This window comes from Falco naumanni, chromosome 2 (assembly GCF_017639655.2).
Source record: "Falco naumanni isolate bFalNau1 chromosome 2, bFalNau1.pat, whole genome shotgun sequence".
NCBI lineage: Eukaryota > Metazoa > Chordata > Aves > Falconiformes > Falconidae > Falco > Falco naumanni.
In genome coordinates this window covers 30,276,215-30,302,059 of record NC_054055.1, presented here as the reverse complement: position 1 = coordinate 30,302,059, position 25,845 = coordinate 30,276,215, and the positions used below count along the sequence as shown (strand labels likewise).

Sequence of the window (25,845 nt, the reverse complement as noted above, 5' to 3'; positions counted from 1 at the left end):
GAAGGCACCTCCGGAGCCAGGCAGGAGGTGGGGGGCCACGCACCTGTGGCGAAACAGCGGCGCGGGCAGGTCTGAGGGCCCGCCGGCCCCCCGCTGCCCGCACCGCGGCCCTCGGGCTCTTCGTGGCCGACGGGAAGGCCGCGGTCGTTACCCCTGGGGCCACGCAAACCGCACCGCACCGCACTGCGCGCCGCTGGCGGCCGGGGCACGGCACAGCCCGCCCCGGCACCGGCCGGCCCCGGGCGCACACGCCGCAGGGTCCCGGCGCACCCCCCATTCCCCCGCCCCGCGGCGGGCGGCCGTGGCCCCCTCCCCCCCGGCGGCCCCTCGCCCGCGGGGCCGCCGCACCCCGGCGGCGGGCGGGAGGGCGTGTGCGGGCGGCGCGGCCCCGGCGGGCCGGACCGGGCAGGGCAGCGCCTCGCCGCGCCGCGCCTCGCCGCCAGGGGCGCGGACTCCCCTCGCACGGCGCCCGCCGCCGCCCCGCGCCCCGCTGACAGCCGCCCTGACAGCCGCGCCGCGCCGCGCCGCCATTTAACCCTCCCCCCGCCGCTGGCCGGGCCGGGCGCTCCCGCCGCCGCCGCCGGAGGTGAGTGAGCGCCCGCCCGCAGGGCAGCCCCGGCGGCATTTCCTCCGCGGGAAGGATCCCGCTTCGGCCCCGTCCCTGCGCGCCCGTCCCGCCGGTGGCGCCGGTGCGGCGGCCGCTCCTCCCGCGCAGAGCCGCGGGCAGCGGCGCGGAGGTGAGCGCGGGGCGGGAGCCGAGCCCCTGCCCGCGGGCCGGACGCAGCTCCCTGGGCGGCGGGGCGGGGGCCGGGGGGTCCCGGGCCTGGCTGGGCGCCGTCCGCGGGGCGTGGGTGGGTCACCCGGCGGCGGCGGTCGCCGCGTCGCCGCGGGTGACGAGGGGCCGGAGCCGTGCGGCAGCCGCGGGCTGGCAGCGGGCTGGGCGGCGTGTAGCGGCGCGGAGCGCGGCCGGCGCAGGCGGGGGGCGGCCCGTAGGTCGCCTGCGAGGGGGGCTGGCAGCACCGCGCGGTGTTTGCCGTAGCGCCGGGTTACCGGGGCTCTTAAAAACACCCGTGTGGCGTCAGGGTCTGGTTTGGTGCCTGTCCCCGGCCGGGGTTCTGGCGGCGGCCGCCCCTCGCCGTGGGGCAGGGACCGTCCCGCCGGGGAGCGCCGCCGCTGTGGCACCGCCGGGGCGCGGGCAGCGCCGGGACCTGGAGCACCCGAGTGCGGGTGTCATTCCGGGTCGGCGACAAGTGGGGTTACCCTTAGTGTTTCACAGCACGGTTAGTGACTTCTGCTTTACGTTGGGCGCTAGACCGGATCAAGCCGTGTGGGTATCCGACGAAACCGGCGTTGAAGCGTAGGAGACTGCTTCTCCGTTCTCTTTGCAGTGCTGGTACTTCATGGTATTTCGGACCTGCTTCTCCAGCGTATTTCCAATTACTTCAGCTGTGCAATACATACTGCCCGTACTACGATCTTTAGAATTCCCCTTTTAGTGGAGTTTATCTTAGAAACGGTGAACAATACCCATCTATTTTAAGAAAAAATCTAAAGGGGAAGAATGGATGACTGCATTACATCCTTTATGCTGTAAGGGATGGTCTATTGTATTTAATTCTTTGCATTTATTATTTATTATTGCTTGGACACCTTCTCAAATCTCCTTGTGCTTAATAAACTTATTTTCACTGTACATTTTCCAAAGTAAATCTCATCCATCTATTCAGTCTGCCGTAGCCCTTAGGTTTCAAAGGACAGATGTTGCCGGCCAGCTAGCTCTTGAATTGCTGAGTCGATATCAAAAGGAGCTGAGAAATCCTAGCATTTTGTGAGATATGACCCCAAATGTTGATGAAAATAGGCTTTACCATCTAATTATTGGGTTTTTTTCTTGCACACAGAGAGTCTGGTGCTGTCAGTTTCAGCCCAGTGAATTTAGATGCATAATTTTAATAAAGCCATTATCTGATAACAATGTAAAATTGTCTGATGTGTAAATAAGAATGAAAGATGCCTTTGAGGATGTCAGCTCTAGCCCCCTGCTGTGGCAGACATCATACATATACTTTCTTTGCTAAACTCGGTGTCTTCTGAGAAGTGGCATATTTTTGGCCCCGACCACTCAGACTGGTCAGCAGTGATTAGATTTTGATAAAATGTGATGCACACCTAAGGTGCTCCCTCTTTAATGTCAAAGGAGGAGGATTATTTGGGAAGTTCTGAAATTCCCAGCAGGTGGTAACACTTCAATAGCTGCCTAATCCCATTGCAATAAGCAAATACTGGTTGAAAATAATGAATCTCTTTCCTGCCATACAGATAAAATACCTTAAATTTGTTGAAATGTTGCAGATACGCGTTTCTTTTTGCTGTCTGTGCTGCTTGGTGTCCCTCAAGTGGAATGTAGGGAGGATTTGGGGACTTTCAGGCTTTTCCGTCTCTAGCCTATTTTACTGTCAGCCTCTCATGCATAACGAGAATTGTGCAAATTTCACTTTGCAAATACAGCTGAAAAATGTTTACTAATGGGCAGCTATTAAGGAAACTGGTTTTCATCTGGGATTTTTTTCCCCCTTTACATTCTGGCAACATTTTGCTTGCTTTAAATTCCAATAAATAACTTTATTTTCCAGACAGCATCACTCCAGACCTCAGCTACTTGCTGGATCCATTGGGGTAGCTGGGGTAGGGTGCTGCTGCTTGGGGCAGTGCTTGGGGTCGGGGGGAAGGCTGCCTCTGAGAGGGGCAGTCCTCAGCCTGACCCCCAGCTTACTCCTTTTCCAAGCCCTTCTCCTGCCTCGAGCTCATGTGTGCCCCAAGTCATGGGGGACCTGTGCCATGGCTGGATCCAGCTTCACCTGGAGCTGGGGGGCCTGGAAGGAGAGGAGGGAGCAGGGCTGTGCTCAGAGGAGAGGTGAGCGAGGACAGGCCTCTTCCCGATTCCTGAAGGAGGCTGGAGCAGGGGAGGGGGATTTGCAAAGGGCCTGAGGGTACCCGTGGCTGGGGTGAAATACAGGATCCATGCATGGCACTCTTCGTGAGAATGAGGCTCCAGAATGCAGAGGTTTCAAGTGCTGCGAGTCTGCATTCTCATTAAGCTCAGTGCTTGGTCATGGAATAGCTGATTAATTCCTGATGGCCCTTTCTTAACTGCAGGGCTCATTTGCCTCTCATCCTCCTACGTGAAGGGGGAGTAGCTGCTGAGCGCTATACTGTTGCAGCTGATGAAGCTGGTAACTGGTTAGCTGTGCTAAATTAGCAAGTGACAGCACTCAGAAGAGATGGCTGGTTTGTGAAACGTTTGTTCTGTGACCCTGGATATTGCCGCAAAAAGTAATGGGAGTTGTAAACCCAGTTGGCTTGTGGTTTGTTGTTGTTTTGGGTTTTTTTTGTTGTTGTTGTTGTTTGTAAAACCAAAATGATCACAAAATACTTTATGATTTTAACGATGTACAGAAATAGGGACATCATATGAATAGGTTAACGTATGTGACTCTAGTAGTCAGTATATATAACCTGTTCTTTTATTCTTTATTTGCAAAAAAAACCCTATTGTAAATAAAACTGTAAATTTTATGTTTGGTTCTTACACAGGTTCTGACACTGTGGTGCCTGTTAGTCTTGAAGTTCATGGTGGATTTATTCTTGTAGTTCCTGTACCAGATAGTGAGGTACTATTTCCAATGGAGAGCTGTGGCACAGGAAAACTTAAGTGATGTGACCAAGATCACACAGGAGATCTGTTGCAGAGCAGGGACTTGAAATGTTTCAGTATCATTTGTGTTACACACAAACCTATTGGTTTTCATCTCCGAGGTGCTTTATGGCTTATCCCCTCCTCGACCGTCATTTCTAATTCCCTTTGGAGAGGAAGTCTTCCACTTCCAGTCGGCCCATTATGCTGTCTCTTGGAAGAAGAAATCATCTTTTTATGTTGCTGTGCTTCTGCGGCATGTCACACAATAGAGCCTTAGTCCATGCTTGTCCACGAGAGCAATAAATTAAAAAAGCAAATTATTCAAAGTCTGATAGCCTTCTCTGTTCGATCATTTTTCATCTCATTGAGTTGATGAACTTGAGGTAGAAGATCTAAATAGTGTTGAAACCACTTAAGATGTACTGTCTGCCTTGAAAAGTACTAATTTTATGTAAGTGTGAAAAGTGGAAAAAATAATACAGTGGGGGCAAGGGGAAAAGATGTGAAGAGTTTTGAAGAAGACCTAAAAATGAGAAGAAATCTAGACAGAAGTTGGCTTAGGGAAGGCTGAGAGGAGAGGGGAGAAGTCTGAACCAAGTGTAGAGGTCAGCGTAAGGGCTGTCCAAAACTGGGGCGAGGCAAACGGATGGAAAACGGAAGGAAAGGAGAGGAAGAAACCTGTGGGGAAGGAGGAGGAGAGGGGCAACACCACACCAGAACGGGACCAGCAGTTCTCTCATTCAAAGCTGCTATTAGAACTGAGCTAGCAAAGGTGCAAACACCTCGGGAGGCTTCACGGAGGCCCTTTAACAGGAGCTCCGTTGGAAAGCAGGGCTGTATGGCGGCCGTGTGCTGAAGTAGCTGTGCGTGAGGTGGGAGGCTCCAGCTGCGGAGTGGTGGTGGCAGAGGCTTGCGGAGGGTGAAGTAGCCGCAGGCTAGGCTTCCAGAGGTACCTGATCTCACCGGCTGGAAGTTAGTTTTGGTCCCGTTTCAAGTACTCCAGTTCCATCCAGCCTGGGTGTTGCCTGCGCTGCATGCCCGAGCCTTTTCCCAAGCGAGCCAAGATAACGCGGAGGGACGGGTGAGAGGGCAGGAGGGTTTGGTCTGACAAACGATCGGTGTTACTGAAACAGCCGAGGGCTCTGGTGCTGCGCTCCGTCCCGCAGGCTAGGTTAGGAGTCCCTGTCCTGACAAATCTGTGCTATAAATACAGAGCAGGAGAGATGGGATGGAGAAGAGGGGAGCAGATTAATGCTGCGGTTTGATATTGTGTGTCTGGTGATGGCAGGGATAGGGACAGAAGTTCCGTCTCCCCTACCTCCTGCCAGGGCCCTGTCTCGTGAACCATGTCGCTTTTCCTTCAGTCGGGCTGATGTGCAAATGAAGATGTAAGGCCACCGTCTCAAAAGTACTCTCCCACGCAGGCTTTTTTTTTTTCTTTCTTCCCGAGGGTTTATTCTCCCTTCCATACCTTCGTTTCCTTTCTGCAGCGTGTCACTCATTAGACTGAGATTAGGATTATTTGAATTTCACCTGTCAGTGTGTGACTGTCTCTCCAAAAGAAGTATTTGTAAAAGCCATTTGAAAAATACACAGCTAGGAAAGCTCGAAATGGAAAGGAACTGTTAGATCATCCAGCACAGTCACGGCTGTGCCTCACAGAGCATTTCCCCCCTCCTTTTCGGAGCAGCTTACAGCAACACAGTGTAACTTCTGCTGTATTCCTTGAGCAGTTAACGTTAGAGGCCAAGGCATCTATCACAATTTTTTTTATTATTATTTTTTTTGTAACCAAAACCTGCTTTTTCTTCTTTGGACCACTTTGATTCTTTGTTTCGATTAACCAATTCATGATCAGTAACAGCCCAGGGAAGGAGCGACGGCCCTGGCGCGATGCTGCTGTGCCGCTGCCGGTAGGCAGGGGCAGTTACAGAGCGCCCCCCAGGGGGCAGGCTGGGCTCTGCACCGCCCTCTGCCAGCAGCCCGCCCTGTCTTGAGCCGTCAGGTTTGTCTTGCTGTAATTTACGGCATATCAAGTGAAATCATGAGGGGTGGTGGTATCACTGTCCCTGTCTAATTCTGTCTGGAGCCTTGTCAAGTTTGTGGGCCGGGTGGTGATTATTCCTGTCAGACGCGTACAGCTATCGGTGTAATGGGCTTTTACCAAGCAAAGCCGTGCTGCTAGTCTTTTCTTAGAAATCATTCTCTCCAGCCACTTGGCACAGAGACCAGTTTAAAAAGCTTTCAAATAACATGTCTGCCGTGTCTTCGTTCAACAAGCCTAGCAATGTAATTGTTGAAATACCTCATTTGTGATTCCTAAAGACGTACCTGATCTTTGCCGTACCTGGTCCTTGTGTTTCACCTCTATGCTCTGCAGTTCTGTTTGCTTCTAGCTTCTGCCTGCACCAGTGCCAGATTTCTCACGTAAAATTAGGTTGTAAACTTTATGGAACAAGAATTTTCTTGCATGTTTGTGTGATGGTGAGCACAGTAAGACTGACTTGCTGGCACTCCTATGCAATATGAAAGAGCAGTCCTTATATTTTAAGAATGGTTCCCTTGAGCTAGGTTGTATCTTTTTAGAGATTCTCCCCTACTTCTGTTTCTGAAGCAGACTGTTGGTTTTGCTATCGTTGTGCTTCCAACCTGTTTTATGTGATTGTTACAAGCCTCATAAAGACTAGTTTAAAACACATGGACATAAAATTGTGAAAGTTGCCAAAAGGAGCTCTAGTTTTTGTTGGCTTAACTGAGGCTGCAGAGTATGTAAACTTAAAAAATGATGGAGAAAGTGCTAACTTCCACTTTTTCCTTGATCGGGTCAGTTGGAATGACAAAAAAAGGCAGTTATAGATCTTTTATAAATCTAGTAAGGTAACTGAATATATTACTAGACCTGAAAAACAGGGCAGTTTGAGAACCAAAATGGTAGTTTTCTGCTGAGTCAGTTTCATGCTTAAAGTAGTTGACAGTAAGTGATATGAATTTTGCAGCAGCAATACATCTCCACTATCAGTATGTGCTGGATCAGAGTTACATTTTGTATAAAATACTTGTAATTTTGCTATCACGAGTCTTTATCTTAATATAAGATGTGCACAGCAGCAGTTGCTGCAGTGCAAAGGTAAATTGTTGTGGCCTGTCTTCTTTGTTCTGGTTCAGGAGCTGACATTTCAGGAGGGAAAATTTATTGTCCAGTGAATTGTAGTTGTGTTTATTCAGGTCCATTGATACAGTATTAGTAATTTTTAAGTAAATTGGAGAAAAGTGTTGATTAATAGTGTTTGGGGTGGGATTTTTTTTACTTAATTAGTGGGAATTAGAGGAATTCTCATATTTTATGAAGCAAAGTCAACACAGCTGTAACTTTTTAACTTTCAGGCGTTCTTGGGAAAACGTGCCTGCACTGTGGAGCTGAAGAAGGACATGAGGAGTAAAAGAACCTGGGATCTCACTGGTCAGAATGAAACAGATGTTGAAGGATTTTTCAAATCTATTGCTAGTAGTGCTCTGTGACTACGGTGAGTATTAGAGCTATTAAGGGAAAACTGTGAAATGTGTGTTCACAAGGTGATTTTGGATGGTGCCGTTTCCAGGTGATCTGTTGAAATCAGGTGCCACAGAAGACACCACTGATAAACATAGAAGACAGTTCAGATCTTATGCAGTATTTAGGTGGAAAATACAGCTTGCATAAACTGTCCCTTTAGATCAGAGTGCCAGGATCCTTTCCAGTTGTGTTTGAAGCAGTGACTGGAACTCTGCTGTCTTGTAAGACTCGTATTTCATAATATTTAATGAGCATCTTGGAAGACAGTCCTGTTTTAGGTATCCGTACCAGGATGTATGTGCCATACAACTACCTGTTTCTTTCCATTAACTATAAAAGGAACCTATGATGGTTGGCTGTGATGTAAGCATCTACAGTATAGGCAACCTCCTCTCCTCTGACTGAATGAGCCCCCATCTGATGGACCTAAGCTGCCACTTAGAGAACCTTTAAGAACAGAGGTGTTCTTTTCTCTGAATGTATAAGAAGCCAAAGGATGGTATTCATACTCATTCAATTTTAGTAATGTAAAATTAGGCATCTAGTCAGAGGCAATCAGTCTTGTTCGAGTAGTTCACACGCAGATCAGCACATACTGAAAGCAGCTCTAACCCATCTGAAGTCTGAAATGGGTGGAGTGAAAAAGCGCCGCCTTCTCGCTATCAGCTGCCAAGGAGGGAGGTTAGACATCTTAAGTTCAAGTGAGACAACTGCAAGATGTTTACAAGCTGAGGGGCATCCTATACATGTTGTCTTCTCTCTTCCAAGAATGTACTAAGTAGGAAGCAGGTTTACAAAGGGTATTAATTCCTTATTGCACAGTGAATTAGAAATTTTGAAAATGGGACTCCTAATTCTTAAATTGTTTTTGAAAATTACATTCCTAATATAAAAGTAGGTGGTGTTCTGACAGCTGCAGTATATTGTCAAACCACTCTAAAGGATTAAGCCCCACACTGCTGAAATGTCTACAGCACGGAAAAAATAGATAAAGGATTGTTTAGTCCCCCTTTACAGAACGGGCTGTGGTAGCACGTAGTTTACACACCAAACAGCTGAAGATGTCTTACAAAGGAGAGAAGTGGACCAAAAGCGTATGCAGTTTTCTCTCCTTGTCTAAGTGAGAACAATCTGATCATGGGTAATGACTGAATACTTAAGGATGCTACTCGTGCCTCTGTGCTTGCTCTGTCTCCGCTCTAGAACAAGGGACATGTTCTAGAATGTGTAAAGAACCTAGAATTGCCATCTTTTAGATTAATTTAATTCCAGTAGCGGTAGCAATGCTTGGCTATGGCTTTTAGTACGGTTTCTTCTTTTAATAAGACAAAGTTAATTAGCCAAGTTAGGAACACTGCACCGAGCGGAGAACACAGTGAAGGTAAGTATTAAATTTGCTTAACCCACGAAGTGAGGTGAGTGATTGCGTTGTCCACTGGTTCTTGGTGAGCTAGTCCTGCAGGCATTCACAACTAGTTGACTCAGAGGTAAAAGCTATTATTCCTGGACTTTATAGTGTGGCACAGTAAGTAATTACAAGGTGCAGTTAAAGAGCTAAATCCCTGCTGCAAACTTTAGGTGCATCATCTTTTGCCTTATTTCCAGTTAAAAGGTGGACTGTAATTCAGAAGATTACTTCCAAGCAATTCTGCGTATACACATCTTTGAGTATCCTATGCGTACCTAGTTTTTAGATGATTATTTTACTCATATACTTCTCTGTTTCAGACCAAGACTAATTTTTTTAATCATCCAGTATGATCTGGAAAATTATTGTAATGCTAAAAAAATGCCCTAACATACAACAAAAGATTATTCTTGTTTCTTATTAGTTTTTTCTGATGCGTTTGTTTTTCTTAGCTCTGTGTTACTGGTGGCTGACAAGCCAACAACACAACCCAAGTTGGCTTAAACACAGTAAGAAACAAATAAATATCAGAACAGCAGCCTCAAATAATTCTTCTCACTCTTCATTGAAAACAAGTATTTTTCTTTTGATCTTTCTAAGAGTGAGTTCTTGCAAAGACTCCTCTGGCAGGTTGTTGATGCCACAGCCAGGCTCCTTTCAATGGGAGACCATTGTAATGGCAACCAAAAATATACGAATGCATTGAAAGCTGCCCTGACTGCCTGTCCAAACAACTTGGGTCCAAGTTTTGGTGTATGGACACAGTCATGCACACACAGTAAGCTGGAGGGCAGCTGAAGGAGCTTGTGGCAGAAGCTGGCCACTTCTGACTGGAGCCTTTTGGAGCATCGTAAAAAGCTGCTGTGTGGGCTGTCCATGAGTGCAAAGTTCTTGTGTTATTAACCAAAGATGGGGGAAAGGATGCTGTGAACTGGGGTGTACCAGCCAGAGCTCTGCAGTGCTATAACAGCATCCTCCAGTAATTCCCACTTTCCTCACTTCCCAAATGATCTGCATTAAGGTTGATGGGAGCTAGATGGCAGTCCCCTGGCCTCTCTCCAGTCCTCCCACACACATACACAGTGGTACTTCTTCTTGTCTGAGCCATTCCAAATAAAAAATAGTGCAAGAGTCAAGACAGAGCAAAGATAGTAGAGCAGTAGGTACAAACATCAATGTTTTTCATTACTGTCACTGTAATGTTTTTGCTGTAAGTTCAAAGCTTGAAGCTGAAATTTTTTGTGCTGGACTTTTGCCGTGGTCTGATTCCTTTTTCCCTTATAATGTTTCAGCTAAGTTGAATCTAGCCAATTCCTTTGTAGAGAAATACATCATTTTGCCCATGTTCAAAGAAACAAAAGCTCAGCAACTTGCAACCATTTCCCTGGGAAACTCTTCACACAGCTGTGGGAACTTCATGTTGGAGTGCTCGCGGTGGCCTGGGACATGCTTTCTGCTGTCGCTGTGAAGAATTGCCCAGACTTGGTTCAGATCTAAGTCCTTGCAGATGATGGTAATGAAGTTCTCTGAAGGGTTAAGCATGCCCCAGCTCCCACTGGTTCTTCTTGCCAGCCCCACGCAATATTGTGCATGCTCCAGCCCAAGGCAGCAGAGTTCCCCCACGTTCCACGTTTGTGATACTGGGGACTAGAGTTCTTGTCCTGTGCTCTCTGCTGTCATGCTAGCAGTGAGTGAGAAAAGTAGGAACTTGCTGGAGTTAATTGCAGGCCCAAGGAGCAGGAGAAGGTACAAGAGCTATAAAGGCAAAGAGACAAAGGCAGGAGTTTGGAGAACAATGGTAATGGAGTTAGGATAGTACCCAAGAGATATTGGCAGTAGCTGATGGTAGGAACAGGCCTGGAAAATATGGGCAGGCATAGATGACAGAACCAAAACATGAAGAGCAAGGAGAACATGTTGCTGGACAGTTCATGGAGAGCCATTTTTAACAGGCATGCAGGATCTGTTTCCTGCTCTCTGAGTGTCTGAGTAGAGATCAGGTTTCCTGGAGTGCCATGTGCTCACCACAGCTGGGATCAATGGGATCCTGCTTTGGATGTCTGAAGGACCATTGTATTTCAAATCAGGTCTTGGGTTTCTTAGGGGCACCTGCAGTTAGTTGATACTTGACACTTTTCACCTCTGTGCCTGTGCTTTGTTCCTAAGACAGTAAACACAAATAGAGTCATCCTCTCATCTTCCAGGGTTATTGGGAGGATAAACTTGCTAATATTTCTAATGTGCTAATATACTGCGGTAAGAGCACAATAGAAGAGTACCTGTGGGAAATGAATATATCTGTGTTATCAGCGTGGATTTTGGATGGTGTGCAGTCAATAATGCTTGGGACCACCCATAGAGGAATGAGAAGAAAAGAGCCCTCTGGTAATGAGCACCCTCCATCTGCCAAATAAAGCAGTGTCTTTTGGAAATGCAAATGAAAGTTACAGTACATACATGTAAGAGTATATGCATGATTTGTATGGGTAAGGCTGTGCGTGCCACCTTCATTCGGACTGCATGGATGTGGTTGGAGCCATTTATTTTTGAGGATGTGTTATAGCTGGTGGAGGGTAATAGGCTCTTCTAGTGCACACTGCACCTCACTGGTGTAAATGTCTGTAGCTGGTCAGATGAATTTCTTCCCAAAAATTTTCCCCGCTGACAAGAAAGTGAATCCAAGGTGACTAACTCAAATAGAAGCTTAGAGTGGTAGGCGTCTAATATTATGTGAGATGAGTCCTGCTACTCCTGACTGCTGAGTGCTTACCTTGGCAGTTGCAGTGTTTTTCCAGCAAAGCGTTCTTTGAGGTAATCTTAAGACATATGTAACAGATTTAACAAGTCAAAGTATTGTTAGTTGATACTACCTATGAAAGGATTGCTTTAACTGAAGTTTTATGCTTCCATAGCATCATCCAAGACTCAGAAGCCTTTTCCCAGACAATTAATTACATAAAGACGTCTCACAGTGCATTCTGTGTCTGGAATAGATGCATGTAGCTCCCATTTTTTAGATAACCTATGTTTTCAATTCTTAAGTTTCAAGCAATGCAGAAAAGCTAGCTGAGCTGAGAACGGAAATGTGATCTTCCCAATCCATTGCTTTAGATATCATCTATCCCCGCTAGTTATAGCACGTCTCAGGATAATTTGGCAACTTGCACAAACATGGTCATGCAAGAAGTACATTTAAAAAGACTGGGCCATTTGTAATGAAATGATGTCATTTAGACATGTTGCACCACATCTGAGACAAGAAAAGTGCTGCAGTCACCATCACTGTTATTTTCAGCTCTTTTCACTCAAGTGTCTCTGCGATGCAAATGAGCAAAATGAAAGATTCATAAGACAGGGCAAGAGAAGAGGCTTCAAAAAGCATCATGCAGACTTCCTATTTTATTTAATTTGGGGGACATTTTTCATGTTTCTCTATTAAGAAACTACTGTGCTTTTTTTACTCAATTATAGCTAAAGTAAGTGGAACATCAGCTGGCCACTGTGAAGTGGATTTAAAGAAACTGTAAGTGAAAGAAGTTGAGAAGTTTGAGATTTTCTGTGGATGTTTTGGGTCATTTGTGTGGGTTTTTTTTTTAAACCTTGTTTTTGACCTTCCTGAACATGTTATTGCAGTGGGCTTTTTGCTGCTGCAAACCATGTCCCTGTGCAAAGGGGAGGTTGTGAGCTTTAATCGCTATAGCTAGGACCTATTTTTTGTGAACTGATTCACTTTAAAAAAGCTTGAGATCCACTTCTTAAATATCCACTTTATAAATCCTTGGATTCTTCCATAAGGTAGATAAACAATCAGTTGTCTCTTTGGCTCTTAATACTGTTGTGAAACTGTTTTCCTTGCAGTTCTCGGCGAAGTGGAGTATCTCCTGTTGGAGCGCCCAGGTCATGTAGCCTTCAGCAATGACACAGTATCTGTGGAATATCAGTACTATAGTGGTGGTAATGTGACAGCAGAGCATCTGTCTGTGCTGTTGCTGGATGCCAGCACCAACGAGATAATTGCAAGAAAACAACTTCCAGCAAATCAGTCCCATGGGAGGGTAGAATTTGAGTGTTTCCATTTTAAGAGTGCCGGGGACTTCTTGTTCAGAATGGTCTCTCTCAGCAACAACAGCAGCGCTGCCCAGTGGAGCAGAAGAAGCATGTCTGCCCTCCATGTGGAATGGCCTGTATTTCACATTGATTTGAACAGGAGTTCAGAGGTGCTTGAAAGCTCCATTCAGGTTGGAATTTTTACAAATGAGCAGTTGTGTGCCATAAACGAGACAGTGGTTTCACTGGATGTGATATTTACTAGCACCCTTTATGAATTCAGAAGAGTAAGCTCTGACGACACTCTGGGCGTTAGAACTAGCAAAAGAATCCTGCTCTCCAGGTCCCAGTGGATAGAGTTTGATTGCCCGCCTGTTGGTCAAGAAACATATATCACAGTGTTACTGAGATCGTTAGAAACACGTTCCATCATTTCCTCCATAGGACCCATAGATCTCCTCCACAAATTTGGATACAGACTGGTTGTGGCACCAGAAACAACATGCAAGACTTTGGTTCAGGTCTTCATAGTCTCTCCACCGTGCACTTCTATCAGTGGAAAAATTGTCGTCTATAAAGAGGCTGTCAAGCATCCTAGCCAACGAACAACTTGGCTGTATGAAAATGCCCTTCACCCAGGAGACAACAGGACAGAATTTAACTGCACTTTGTTTGATGTGGGGAAGAACAAGTACTGCTTTGACCTCTTTAATTTCTCAAACCGAAGCCATTTCCCAACAAGAGTTAAGGAGTGTATGATGATCCAAAGGAATATGGGTTTGTACAGACATTTGTCCTCTTTCAGCACTCTTTCCAGCCAATGTGGGTAATGATAAATAGGTTTGATTGTGGTGTCCCCTATTGAATAGCTACTTTTTGGGTCTCCTACACCAGACAAAATAGTTGTGATGTCATACACAGTTGGGAACAAGGTGGAGTAGACTGTTACATAGAGGCATACGCAAGGACAGTTGGTAACAAATGCCACTTGGTGGCTTAAAACTGCACTAAGTTAACATGAAGTACTAACCAAAACCATCTGGGGCTTTCTGACTGATGTACCTATCTAGTCTGGGTAAAACTGAAACTTGGCCTGCTCAGTGAGGTAAGAAGATACTGCAGTAGACCTGGCCCATTTGAGACACTAAAGGTAGCATTAGTCCTACCTGCATCTAGGTGTCTGAAAGCCAAAAGTCCAACATTAAGTAGTTGTCTGGCTTTTTAGTCAAGAGAGATGGGGATCTTACAAGCGTGATTCATGGGTATAAAAGATATATGGGCTGAATCCTCACTTGCGTGTCTTTTTCTCTAGCCCATTTGCTGTTTAGAGTCCTACCTGTTAGATACACAAAATTTTGGTGAGATGAATCAGGGTTTGGCCATACCAAAAGACACCGTGTCACTTGGACAGCTTGCTGTTTTTTCAGCCAGCCTTTCAAGACATGTCTCTGCTGCTTAAAATAGGCCAGCATGCATTTTCTGACCCATGAGACCACCTGGCAGATCATGGGTCACATTCATATAGCTAAACTTTTTCTTCCAGGAAAGATTAGAATCATACAAACGACCAGTCCATGGTCCGTATTGTCTTTTGGGCCATGACCAGGCATAGTCTGGGAGAGTGCTAGTTAGCAGAAGCCAAAACCATGTCCAGGAGTATGAATGATCATGGTTAAGGAGTGGTCAAGTACGATAACAAGACAGAACCTGAGCCCATTCCTCAGCCCTGCTTAAGGAGTATCTATACATTCCGTTTATATCTATACATCTTATGCAGCTCTAGCTCCAGAGGTGGCAGTCCTTGGTTTGACAGAGTCTACAAATCACAGTAGCATGGCAGAAGAAGCAGATGAGCCAAATGTCCTCATCCCTCATTTGTGGAAGGCAACCACAGTGCGGGATGGGCAGTATGTGCACGAGGGGATTGGGGTTGGGTTGGGTTAGCCTGTGTTGCCTACATCCTGGAATGGAAAAGTAAATTCTGTCATTTGGAGCAGGCTTGTGTCTATAGGTCATGAATTAGTCTTTCCCATCTGCACACTTCAAAGAGCTTGGGTTGAAAGTTTTGAGGTGTGCACAGTTTTCAACACCTCCCCGCCCTGGTCTCCCTGAAAAGGAAGTGCAGGAACTCAAGCCAAAAAACGGTCATTGCGCTTCATGGGCAGCTAAGTGGGATCATCAGGAGACCAGGACTGTAGGACATGCTCCATAGCACACAGTCCAGACACAGCCTACCTTAATTAGGTTCCTAGGATTGCTTGGTCTAGCTTTGCACTATTTCATAAATTCTAAAACTGTTAGCTGTTTAATTAATACTCTGTACTAAAAATGACCTCTATTTTCACCACATGCCAACCTGGGTACATAGTTCTTCTCTTCATCTTAACTTCCCATCTGCGTTCTCTGTTGGCACTCTCTTTCTTCCTTTGGCATAAGAAAGTCTATCTAAAAATGAAAGCATATTGTTTTCGTAACGGAGATAATTCTCAAGGAAAAAAGGAAGATAGAATTCTAACTCTTTCTCTGTGCTTGGGTGGTATGTTACACTGATATGATCTAGATAATTACCCTGACAGATGAATACCTAGGATATGACATAGATATGTTTCAGTGCCCAATATTTAACTGTTTTAATTGATGAGATCCACCTTAAGCGATGAATCCCTGCAATCTGCTTTGTTTCCTTGGGCTCCCCAGTTGTACCACCCTTACAACCACAGTCGAAAGAATCAGGCTATGCCGGCGAAGAACAGAGTTAAGTCAATAGCTGCCAAGTTAGAAGTGTCAAATCTACAAAGCCGATGAAAGCGAAACCACACCGCGTAGCCGTAAATAAAATGTCAACCTGAAATTAATTAGACTGCAGCACATCTGACTTTGTGCCTGTATCTGCGAGACTTCAAAGCCCGCAGGCAGCGTTTGAAAGGAGCGGGGCGTGCTGGGAGGGGCGCATCAGCCTGAAGCCACGACAGGCAGAGAGAGCCGAACCGCCTGTGATGGCCATCCGCCTCCTGGCTGCTTGGGAAAGCTCTCCTGAGCCCCCTCACCCTGCTGCAGGGCGCTGCGAGATGGCCTGCGTGGACCCAGACCCCGATAGCTGTTAGTGCAAAATGCGCGGCTGCTGCACAACAGACACCTCTCCTCAAGTCACTGATTTTCTGCTTTGGGCTTCCTGAACTCACTCAGTTTAAGGGGAGGAGAGCTGATAAGCCTCTCGCCTGGGCTCCTGTGCAGCATGGGCCATCACTTGTCATCCAGTTACCCTGGTGCTGAGCCCCACAGCTAGTCTTTGCATTTGTCTGCTGCTTATCCTCCAGAGAGTTATCTAGTCTTCTGTTGAAGGCAGCACAAAACAGAGACCTTTCCGATAAATTCTTTTAATACTGCGTTCTGACTTATTTTTTTTTAAAAAAGGAAGCTGTGTGTTTCATAACTAAAGCTCATCTAGCTTCATCCTCTAGCGACTGGCTCTTCCTCTGCTGCTCTCTGCTAGAGGAGACAGCTGTTTCCTATCCAGTCTCCCACCCCCCTCGAAGGCATTTGCACACCCAGATCATCTCAGTCCTTCCAGATTATCTCAGTGTTCTTCCTAATAAACTGAAAAGATTGAGTCTTTAATTGGAAGGCATTTTCTTCAGGATTTGATTAATTTTCTGTCTCTCTTTGGCTCCATTTCCATTATTTTAAATCTTTTTATTTAACAGGAGTACCAGCTTTGGGTGCTGTATTCAGATGCCCTCCTCACTGATGCTGCTTGAGCAGTAGCACTCTCCTTATCCCTACCTCTGCTTTCATTCCACCAATTGCATTAGCTAATTTTGCCATAAATGTTACCCTGTAAACTCATCTTGAGCTGTTTTTGTGTATGACCTTTCAGTATGTAATCTACCCTCCCGCAGGTACAATTAGAATTCCTTCTTTTGCATTTTGCATTTTGCCGATTTATGATCTACTTTGCTTGAGTTAGTTATTCTAACTTAGCAAGTACCCCACACTGCTCCATACAACTGCACTGTCTATTTTTGTCATCACAGGAGTGACATATTTTCTCAGTAATGGTTTTATATTTATTTTGATGTCAACTAGGCGAGCACTGTACAGCACTGAGCCTTATACTAATCCCTTTGGAATGTCTCCAAATGCATTCCCACTCGGTGATGGTTTTCTGTTGACAATTGCGTATCAAATCTGTCACTCAGCCAGTTCTTACTTCATTTAGCGTATGCTCTATTGTTATGAAGCAGAGATATTGTCTTGTAAAAGATCAAAGCTCCTAAATCATTAAAATTATCTTTATCCAAACCACAGAGGATGAGATAAAATATGATTATTTTGTCACACCCATTTTCCATGGGTCAGGCATCAGTTGTATTCCTGACCTTTTGTCAGTCGTGCCCTTTACTCCTCATCCCAGCCAGGTTTAGTACAGCCTGTGGAACAGGAATCTGGCTTGTGTCTAGGGTAGGAAGGAGAAGGCTCCCAGTGGCCTTGAACAGGCCAGGGCAGCAGCTTTTCCAGCCCAGGGCAGCAGCTTCAAAATGAGTTGCAACAACCTTGTGCTACCTAAGACTGTGACTATGTCTCTTAAAGGTGGGGAATACATCTGTGAGCTAGCACTTGTGCAGCTTTCTTTAGACTCCAATTGGAGAACCTGTGAAAAAATAACAGTGAGATGTGAATCATTTCATTCGTCTCAGTGGGATGTTAATTGTTTCACACAGGTGACTTGGAGATTCATGTAGCTACTTTTTTCCCTGTTTCACTGGATTATTTGAATGTCTGAGGTAGGAAACTCTGTTAGATCATCTTACCCAGCAACAGACGCATTGCAGGCTCATTCTTTTCAATGCTTTATCCTGTGCTTTGTTCATCTGGAATTTAAGTGTCCCCAGAAGTGAGACTTAACGCACTCCTTAGAAGGATGTTCCATGTCCTAGCCTGTATCCCATGTGAAACATTAGGGATGAGACTGATAACATGAATCAGTAATATGCCCATAGAAATTTTTATTCATATTTCCGGTGTTAATTAACTTTCTTTTACAGTTCTTAGTTACACTCCTGAGACCAGTTTCAACTTCGGTGTGACTCCCAGTAGTTTCTTGCACTTGCCGACAGCAGAGATTAGTTTTTTTCATCTGTCTTTTGCTAACTGTCAAAAAAAGCTATTGAGGGGTCAGCAAGATGTAAGAAGTGCGGCTGTTGCCAGCAAAGAGGAAGGCAGGAGAAGACCTTCTGAAGGGAAAAGTGGTCAGTAAGGGAGGAGGAGAGTAAGTGGAGTATCTAGGGGTCAGGCTTCCGTCAAATTCTCACTCCCTGAATAAGATTGTGTGAATCAGACCTGCCTATCTGTAGGAAACTCTGGGAACTAATTAGCTCTATTGCCTGAATCTGTATCTGGTTTGCATTTATTTAGAAACAGGCAGATGCAGGGGATGTGGGTATGCTAGGGCTGGTTTGTACCCCATCAGCTTCTCCTGTGTCAGTGAATACTTCATCTCCACACCCTCAGCGTTTTAGGAATAAATCGAGTGTTGTGGAATCACTGGGATAGCTCTTGGCTTCTGAAAAAAATTTTTAGGCTGTGCTGCCATGATTCTTAAAGATGTCTGTAATTTGCCCAGGTGGAGTCTAGGTTTTTGTCTTTTAAAGAGATCCTCGTCCTTTCGTTGTCCAAATTAGTAACCTGTTGGAGCATGCCACCGTTTCGGTGCACCCAGGCTTCATTTCCATGGGAAGAGAGAAACACGGAATAGCTGAGAAGAGTGTTTGCCCAGGCCTTATCCAAAGACCAATACAATGTGTGTGCGCCCAGGCTCAGGACCTAAAAACTATCTCAGTTTCCACAAATATCCTGCAATCCCCCAGGCTAGTGCAGGCATTTACATGAGCCTGTAAGTAATTAGTGATTTTGTCCTGTATCACTGGTCTTGTTGAAGTGCTTAGGACTATCATGTGCTGTAAGGATGATGCTCTCAGCAACCCTTGCTGGCTGTGCCGTTGGATAGCACTACATGCTCAAAGTCTTACGAACACAGAAATTTGAGGGGAGATATTTATGCAGAGCAACAATTAACACAGTTAATTGCATTTATCTTTCATGCTGGCAGATCTGCCAACTGTCAGCTATTTCAGACTAACTCATCAGTTAGATGTCTTCACGTTGATAATTGATTCCTCAATTGTATGTGAAAAAATTCACACTTATTAGAGCTAGTTTGCGGTGCGTACCTTCTGGGTTTTCCCCTAGCGCTTTGGATCTGTTTTGTCTTAAATGAAGGTTAATCATTTCATTTCCTTGGGGGAGAATAAACTATGCTTCATTTTCTTTTACATTCTGGTAATTGCAGGAGGTTGCAGAACAAGTTGCAGGAGTTTAAATCTCCCGTCGTTCGTGGGAGCTGGAGCATTTCCTGCTCTCCTGTTGCCTAAGGTGCATATTCTTAGCCCCAAAGCTATGGATGCCAGGTGTTTTTGCTAAGGAACTCTGTGCCCTCAGCTGAAGCTGAAGTCAGTGAAAAGTGCCCTGGAGCAATGGGCACATCATACGTTTGACGTCAAAGTTAGAAAATTACTCATCCTAAATGTTCTTGTACGTTGAAGCCCACAGGCATCAATGCAGAGGCTGCTGAGCACCCTTTACTATCACCAGTGTTAATACCGGAGGCAACTGGAACCTTTCAGGATCTGGGTCTATATCTCACTGTAGTTAACAGAATTTTAAATGAACAAGGAGTGTGGAGAGAAGGAAACGAGCTAGCTCACACACTGAAAATATGGTAGAGACTCATCAAGCTGCTCACATAAAGTAGTCTGTGAGGAGGTAGGTGCTTCTCCAGCTGGGCTGCCGCCTTCTGCCAGTGATGAGGGACGCTGCTGGAGTCTTTCATGATACTGATATGAAGAAAAGTGTTGCGAGATCCCCAAATACTGTGATACCATGAAGTCATTTTTGAGTAATTTTGGAGGATGGATCAGTGAGCCCTGACTAAATTACGGCCTTTTTTCCTTCCTGCCCTCGCTAATAGCTCTGCTCACTAGCTGATGTGACGTTGCAACTGTCCAGGGTCGTACCTTCGAGAGATCCTTACCCCAACAAGCTCCCTCATTTCCCCTCCCCTTGGCATCCTCTGACTCCTTTTCCTCCTGAGACCACGCACCATCCAATCTTGCTCCATTTTGCGCTTTACTGGGAACTGACACAGCTGCAAACTGGAGGAGTGCAAAAGCTCAGCCTGCCTCTGGGCTCCTCACCCCAGCTGTAGCAGCTCTCCAGCTCCAGAAACAGAGGGGCGAAAGCAGAGAGGTGCACAAAGAGCACAAAGTGAAAGATAGCCTGGGATCATGGATGTCACAGTATTGTGGAGTCAGTGGCAAATAGCCGGAGAGGTCACTTGGTGTTGTGTGGGCTTTACAACCGCAGCACCACCAGGGCGTCTTGCCATGCCCATTTCTACTCTGCATTAGGCAAGGCAGACATACTCTAACGTGCATGCACACAGATGTGCGTGAGTATGTGCCCACACACGCTTTACAGCCTTGGCTGACAGCACAAGTGTAAGCTCAAAGCCTCTGGGCCCCATCCTGCAATGCAGGTGAGTACCTGCACGCAGGAGACCAGCCCCGCTGGTTCTGTTACGCTGCTTGTGTTAACGTTATTCCTGCCGGCGTGCGCACAAAAATTCATAGGACAGGGCCCAAACCAGTTAAAATTTCATGTTCATTGAAACACAGCTGTATTTAATTTTTGTTAGACAAAAATTAAAAATTATTTTTAAAAATAGTAACACACTGTGAACAATAGAGCAACCAAGATAACATGAAATCATAAAGCCAGTCATGCAACACTGTCTAGTCCTTTGATATGGTAACTTGGTCACTGTCCAGGAGCTCAGGGGCATGCTAGCAGCAAAGCAACTGTGTCATAAAATTAAAGATCATGACCTGTGTTGGCAGTGGCAGCACCATAAATTATTTAAAAGAGCAAACTTTAACAAACCTAATCTACTTCTCTTTTTTTTTTTTTTTTTTTTTTTTTTTAATTAGTTGTTTTTCCACTTTAGCTGTGAGTGGTGAAATTGAGTTAAGTGGTGTATTGTTTTTCTTTCTGGCAGGTTTCAAAACCAGGCCACCAAGTCAACTGACCCATAGGAGAGTCCCCAGGGTTTTGTCCTTTAAGATTACACCTGGACTCATGCGTTAGTTTGCAATTTAAAGTTGTGGTCCTGCTTCAGTGTCACAGCTGCCAGATATGGGCAGGAACGGTCCCTTTATCCCTCTTGGGTTTTTGCTGCTGTAAAGTTTGAGTGTTGAACACCGGATGAGGATGTTGTCTAAGCAAAAGGGGGATTTCATTAAACATTAAAAAATGATAATGTTTGAGGTAGTATTAGAACTTGAGTCTGCCTCCACTTAAAATAAATAAATGAACCTGCAAAATTATATCTTGAGTTAATTGTCTAACCATAAGCAATAGGGGCCTGTAAGCTGTCAAATGAGTGATTCAATAACATGGTTGTGTGGCTGAGAAGATAATAAAGAAAAACCCCAGTACTGCCGTTTCATTAGACCTTGTAGGCTCATCCTCCTTTCACAATCATATAAATCAGGAGTAACTACACTTTAGTCAATGAAGTTATCCTGCTGTAAAAGCACTATTTGTCAGGCAGGAATTAGATGAATATATAAATTACTAACCCATTCCAGAGATCTGTGGATTAATTTCCATTTGCTGTTCCAGGCAGGACCTGCCTGCCAGTTGACCGACTGCTGTGTTGCTCGTTGGCACTGGAGTGAGAAAAGGAAAACAGTGGAAGCTTTGCCCCAGACTCTTGATGGGAACAGGAGCAGGTCCCTGGATGCTGCTTGCTCTTTTGGGGTTGCTGTTTGGATTGTTAGGTTATTTATTGCTGGTTTTCTCAAATAAGAGAAGGCAAATGGCTGTGTCTTTAAAGGTAAGGAGGCAGATGCATTCCTTATTGCTGTGAGTTTATGTATTTGCAGAAACGTGGAGCCCATGGCAGCCCTGGAGCCCCTGCAGTGTCACCTGTGGGGACGGCGTCCGGGAGCGCTCCAGAGAGTGCCTCACCTCCTCGCCGGCAAAACCAGGCTGTGCTGGATCACCGAGGGAGACTTCCTTGTGTTCACTGGAGGAGTGTTTGTGTACGTAGCTCTGCTGTCCTCTTCCCTGTGGTTGCATGTCTCCCCTGGAAAAAGCAAAGGGCCTGTTACCAGAAGGGCTTTGTAAAATGGAAGTATCTGATTTCTCCTTCAGTCATATTGATTGTGGGGGGGTGTCACGTTCCTGCAGTTGATGGAGTAGGGTGGGAGCCTACATGTGTTTGTAGGACAGCTGGAGATAGGGCTCCAAGGTGTAAGAAGATTTCTGAATCCTGTGGGTGCTATGGAAGGGGTTTAAAATCTCCAGCATGGCCAGGGAGCAGAGAGGGCTGAAGGAGAGATCCTGGGGCTAGCAGAACATGTTCAGTACTGAAAGCCAAAGGCCCCAGGCAGTGGAAACCTATTAAAAGAGGGCTGGTTCCAGCTGAGACCCACAGTGAGGTTCCCATTCTGGGAGTTTTGAGGTGGCAGTGCCAGGTCTCCCCCTGCTCCAGCCTGCCACTACTGTGGGCCAGTGACAGGGCAGACTGGCCAGTGCCGGTGGGTGGCCAGTGGGTACGGATACAAGAGACTTGAGAGTCCTGTAAGGCGAGAGGGGGTTACAGTAGCCACATGGCCATGGTGAGGCTGGATGAGGCTGTGCCAGCCCCATAGCTGAGTGTTTGCAGCCATCATAAGGGGCAGAAGTGGCCCCTTTTAACAGGGTGCTGGTGCTTAGTCCATGCTAAACTTTTGCTTCTTGCAAACTCCCTGCTGGAAAGGAGGGTGCTGTCTCTGGAACTGGAGAGCTGCTACAGCAGGGCCAAGGGGCCCCAGAGGTCCATCTGCTCAGAAACGGGCTCATCTACAAGCTCCAATCAATGCCTTCTGTCCCACAGGTGCCACAGGGGACAGGGATGGGGAAGGGAAGGTGCCCAGGGACTGTGCAAGCTCCTAAGCTCTCAGGATGTAATTTAGCAGATATTTTAAGCTATTGCAAAGTGAGCAATGCCTCACCCCTTGTTTTGGCTGCTTCCGTGAACTTTCTTGTGCTGGCAAAAGTGCTGTGTGGAGAACTGGAATGCAGCCACCTAAAGAACTGACAGTTTGGGAAAGTAGGGAGGTTGTTTCTCACGCGGCCACTGAAAAGGGAAGGACAGGAGAGGGGGAGAATGTGTAGCTGGAGCAGGAAGACCACAGGACGACTTTTTAAATGGAGATGTTGGCTTGAACCAGCTTTAGGGTGTTTGTTGAATGAAGACCTCAGAAGTATACAGGCAGGACTGAAATGTATCGGGAGCACTCTAAGAAGTGGGTTGTGTTGAACAACAGGTCAGGCGAAGGGAAAATATTAAAAATTGTATTCTATCAAGTCAGATAGTGCACTTTGTCAGTGTTTGTGCAGCACTTGCGATGTTTAAACAGCTTGTTGTTAAACTGTCTGATGTTTTTAATGACTAGAAAATGCTGGCCATGTGGGTTTGCTTGTATTGTAACGCTGCAAGTGTAAGCAGGGAGGAACAAGTCAAATGTTTAGGGCCCCAGCTTAAAACTGATTCCCTGCTCTAGGTCTGGTTGTCTTCTCTATGCCGAGCAGTCAGAATGCTGTGGGCAGTAATGCCACCAGCAAAATGCAGTGGGGTTGTTGGTATTTTTCTAAAGCTGATACTGAGCTGTGCTATTCCGTGCCTCCTGTTACCTGCCGGAGGGGTATGTCTGTAAGGACAGTATTTGGCTTTGCTCCTTGCTGGGCAATTTCACCCCACTCCTCTGGAGCTCTGAGGGCAGTCCCAGTGCAGAGAGCTCCCCAGAGGATGGTCCATGCATGTGGAGCATGTGCTGGACACGGGGTTTGTGCATGCACCCTGCTTTACATGCACAGCAGTGACAGGACTCTGGTGCTTCTCAGAGGTGTCACTCTTTCTATGCAGGTGCGCAACTGTATAATGCATATGGTGGTTTCCAGAGAGATCAGCCGTCCTGTGCCAGCCTGGTTAGAGATACAGCCTAACAGTACTCAGCAGGTCTGGACAATCCTCAGATTCTAGCGAGGTCTATGGGTTGATAAAGAGGGTTTATATATAGAAAACACAGATGCACAGGAGGCCTGCATCTGCACCCATTGCCCTGGGATCATCTGGAGGAATTGCCTCGCTTCTCTCTTGCACGTGGTTTCTAATACTCCTGCTCCCATGTCAGGCAGCTTTCTTTACAGAATCACCTACATGATTTCATCTCATTGAATCCTAGGATGCTTGAGAAGTGACTTGACACCGTGATATTACAGTGTTCATCTGCTGCCTGATCTCAAGCTGGGAGTGTCACTCTTCCCCACCCCCTGCCTGTCTGCACCTTTCTGAAGCAGGCAAGCTTTTTTTTCAGCATAACTGTGTTTGCAGTCATTAGTCCAGCAGATGGAGCAAATGGCTGAATAAATGAAACCAGCACACAGCCTAGGGGCAGAGGTAGATGAGGAGGAGAGAGTGGCAAATCTATGCAACTAAGTCCTGTTTCAAACCTCGCCATTCCCTAGCTGTTAGCTTTCTACTCCAAACAATACAGCACAGTATCTGCATTACAGATAGAAAACGGAGTCTTTAGAAAATAACTGGCCTGAGGGAAGGATGAGCAATGAAGGGATTGCTCCGCTGTGGTGGTACTGAACAGAGCAAATGCTGGTCCTGCCTTCTTCCCTGAGGTCAGCATGTTCACTGCCTGCTCAGGCCCCACAACAGCAGTGTTCCATGCTCTGGTGTGGTGGCATTGGGCTGAATGCAAGTTTTAGACATCCTCCAAAAAGGACTCAGCAGGCGGTGGTCTTGTTCTTTAAGCTGATGTCAAGCTCTCAGAGTGACATGAAGGTCAGAGTTAACCCAATGGCAGGATTTTTCAAAGGGCTTGGGACTGTCGGGTGGTCCTGAGTCAAAGAAACAGATCTCCTGCCCAGCGCAGCACCCTGCATGTCTGTTGTCATAGCAGCCTGAGACCTTCTGGTCTGTGTTCATCAGTGCATTTGTGCATCCTGCCCAACTAATAGCCGTGCTACCAGCTTGCTGTGGAATGAGTATTATTCTGAATTATGGGAAGTACATGGTGTCTCCTTCTTGTTATTCTGCAGACGCATTTCCTATGCCTGGACAGTCACTGTGGTGCTGGCAGGAGCACCTGCCAAGTTTTACAACAGACTGTCTATCACTCTGATGGAAGGCTTTGGGTTCCGGATAAAGCTAGAGACTGGGACAGGGTTGTTAAGTGGTTCAGTCTGAGCTCACAGCTTTGTGGCCAGCTCTTGTCAACTACAACTGAGCAGCTTCATCCTCCGACGGCATTTTTGTGGCCTGACAGCTGACGTTTGGCCACAAGAAACTGAGGAGTGCTAACACACACTAAAATTAGCTGCTGCACCAAATCATCCACTTTCCACCGTGCTATATTCTGCTCAGGGTTGCATCTGAAATGCTAGAGACCTCACCCACAAAAAGAATTATTAATCTCTCATTGGTTCAGCCTTCTGTAATGAGGTGCAATGGGCAGGTGAGAGGTTTAAATAGGGATGTGGAAAGCTCTGAGATGTTCACATTCCAGATTAGAATCATATAATATCTCAGGTTGGAAGGGAACCGTAAGGATCATAGAGTCCAGCTCCCTGTTCCTCGCAGGACTACCTAAAATTAAACCACATGACTAAGAGCATCTTCCAGATGCTTCTTGAACTCTGACAGGTTTGGTGCGGTGACTGCTTCCCTGGGGAGCCTGTTCCAGTGACTGACCACTACCTTAGTGAAGGAGGGCTGCAGGATATTCTTCCCTCTTTGAAGGCCCATCTCCAGTCCACGACAGAATAGTGTCAATACTAGAATGCCAGGGACATGAGAGCAGTGGCCTTCTCAGTTGGGAGCCTGCTGTAGTGGGGGAAGGTTTCAGCCTCTGGGGCTGTGACATCAGGCAGCAGTGGAAGAATCATCCTCAGAGGACTCCTTAGAAAAGATACACTGCCCATGCTAGTGCTGTCTCTGCTCTTCAGGCTCACTGAAAATCTCAC

The 25,845-nt window shown here is 46.4% G+C and overlaps 1 protein-coding gene across 2 annotated transcripts in view; it reads left to right on the top strand.

The window, feature by feature from the left end:
* Positions 1-588: 588 nt before the first annotated feature.
* Positions 589-25,845, top strand: part of THSD1 (thrombospondin type 1 domain containing 1) — a 28,991-nt gene continuing 3,734 nt past the window's right edge. The window contains exons 1-4 of one of the 2 annotated variants that reach the window (XM_040584477.1): positions 589-737; positions 7,082-7,221; positions 12,517-13,482; positions 21,708-21,866. In XM_040584477.1, the coding sequence (XP_040440411.1) occupies positions 7,164-7,221; positions 12,517-13,482; positions 21,708-21,866 (1,183 nt within the window). In that variant the 5' untranslated portion in view covers positions 589-737; positions 7,082-7,163. The remainder of the gene's footprint in view (positions 738-7,081; positions 7,222-12,516; positions 13,483-21,707; positions 21,867-25,845) is intronic. The other variant, XM_040584479.1, reaches the window with a different exon arrangement.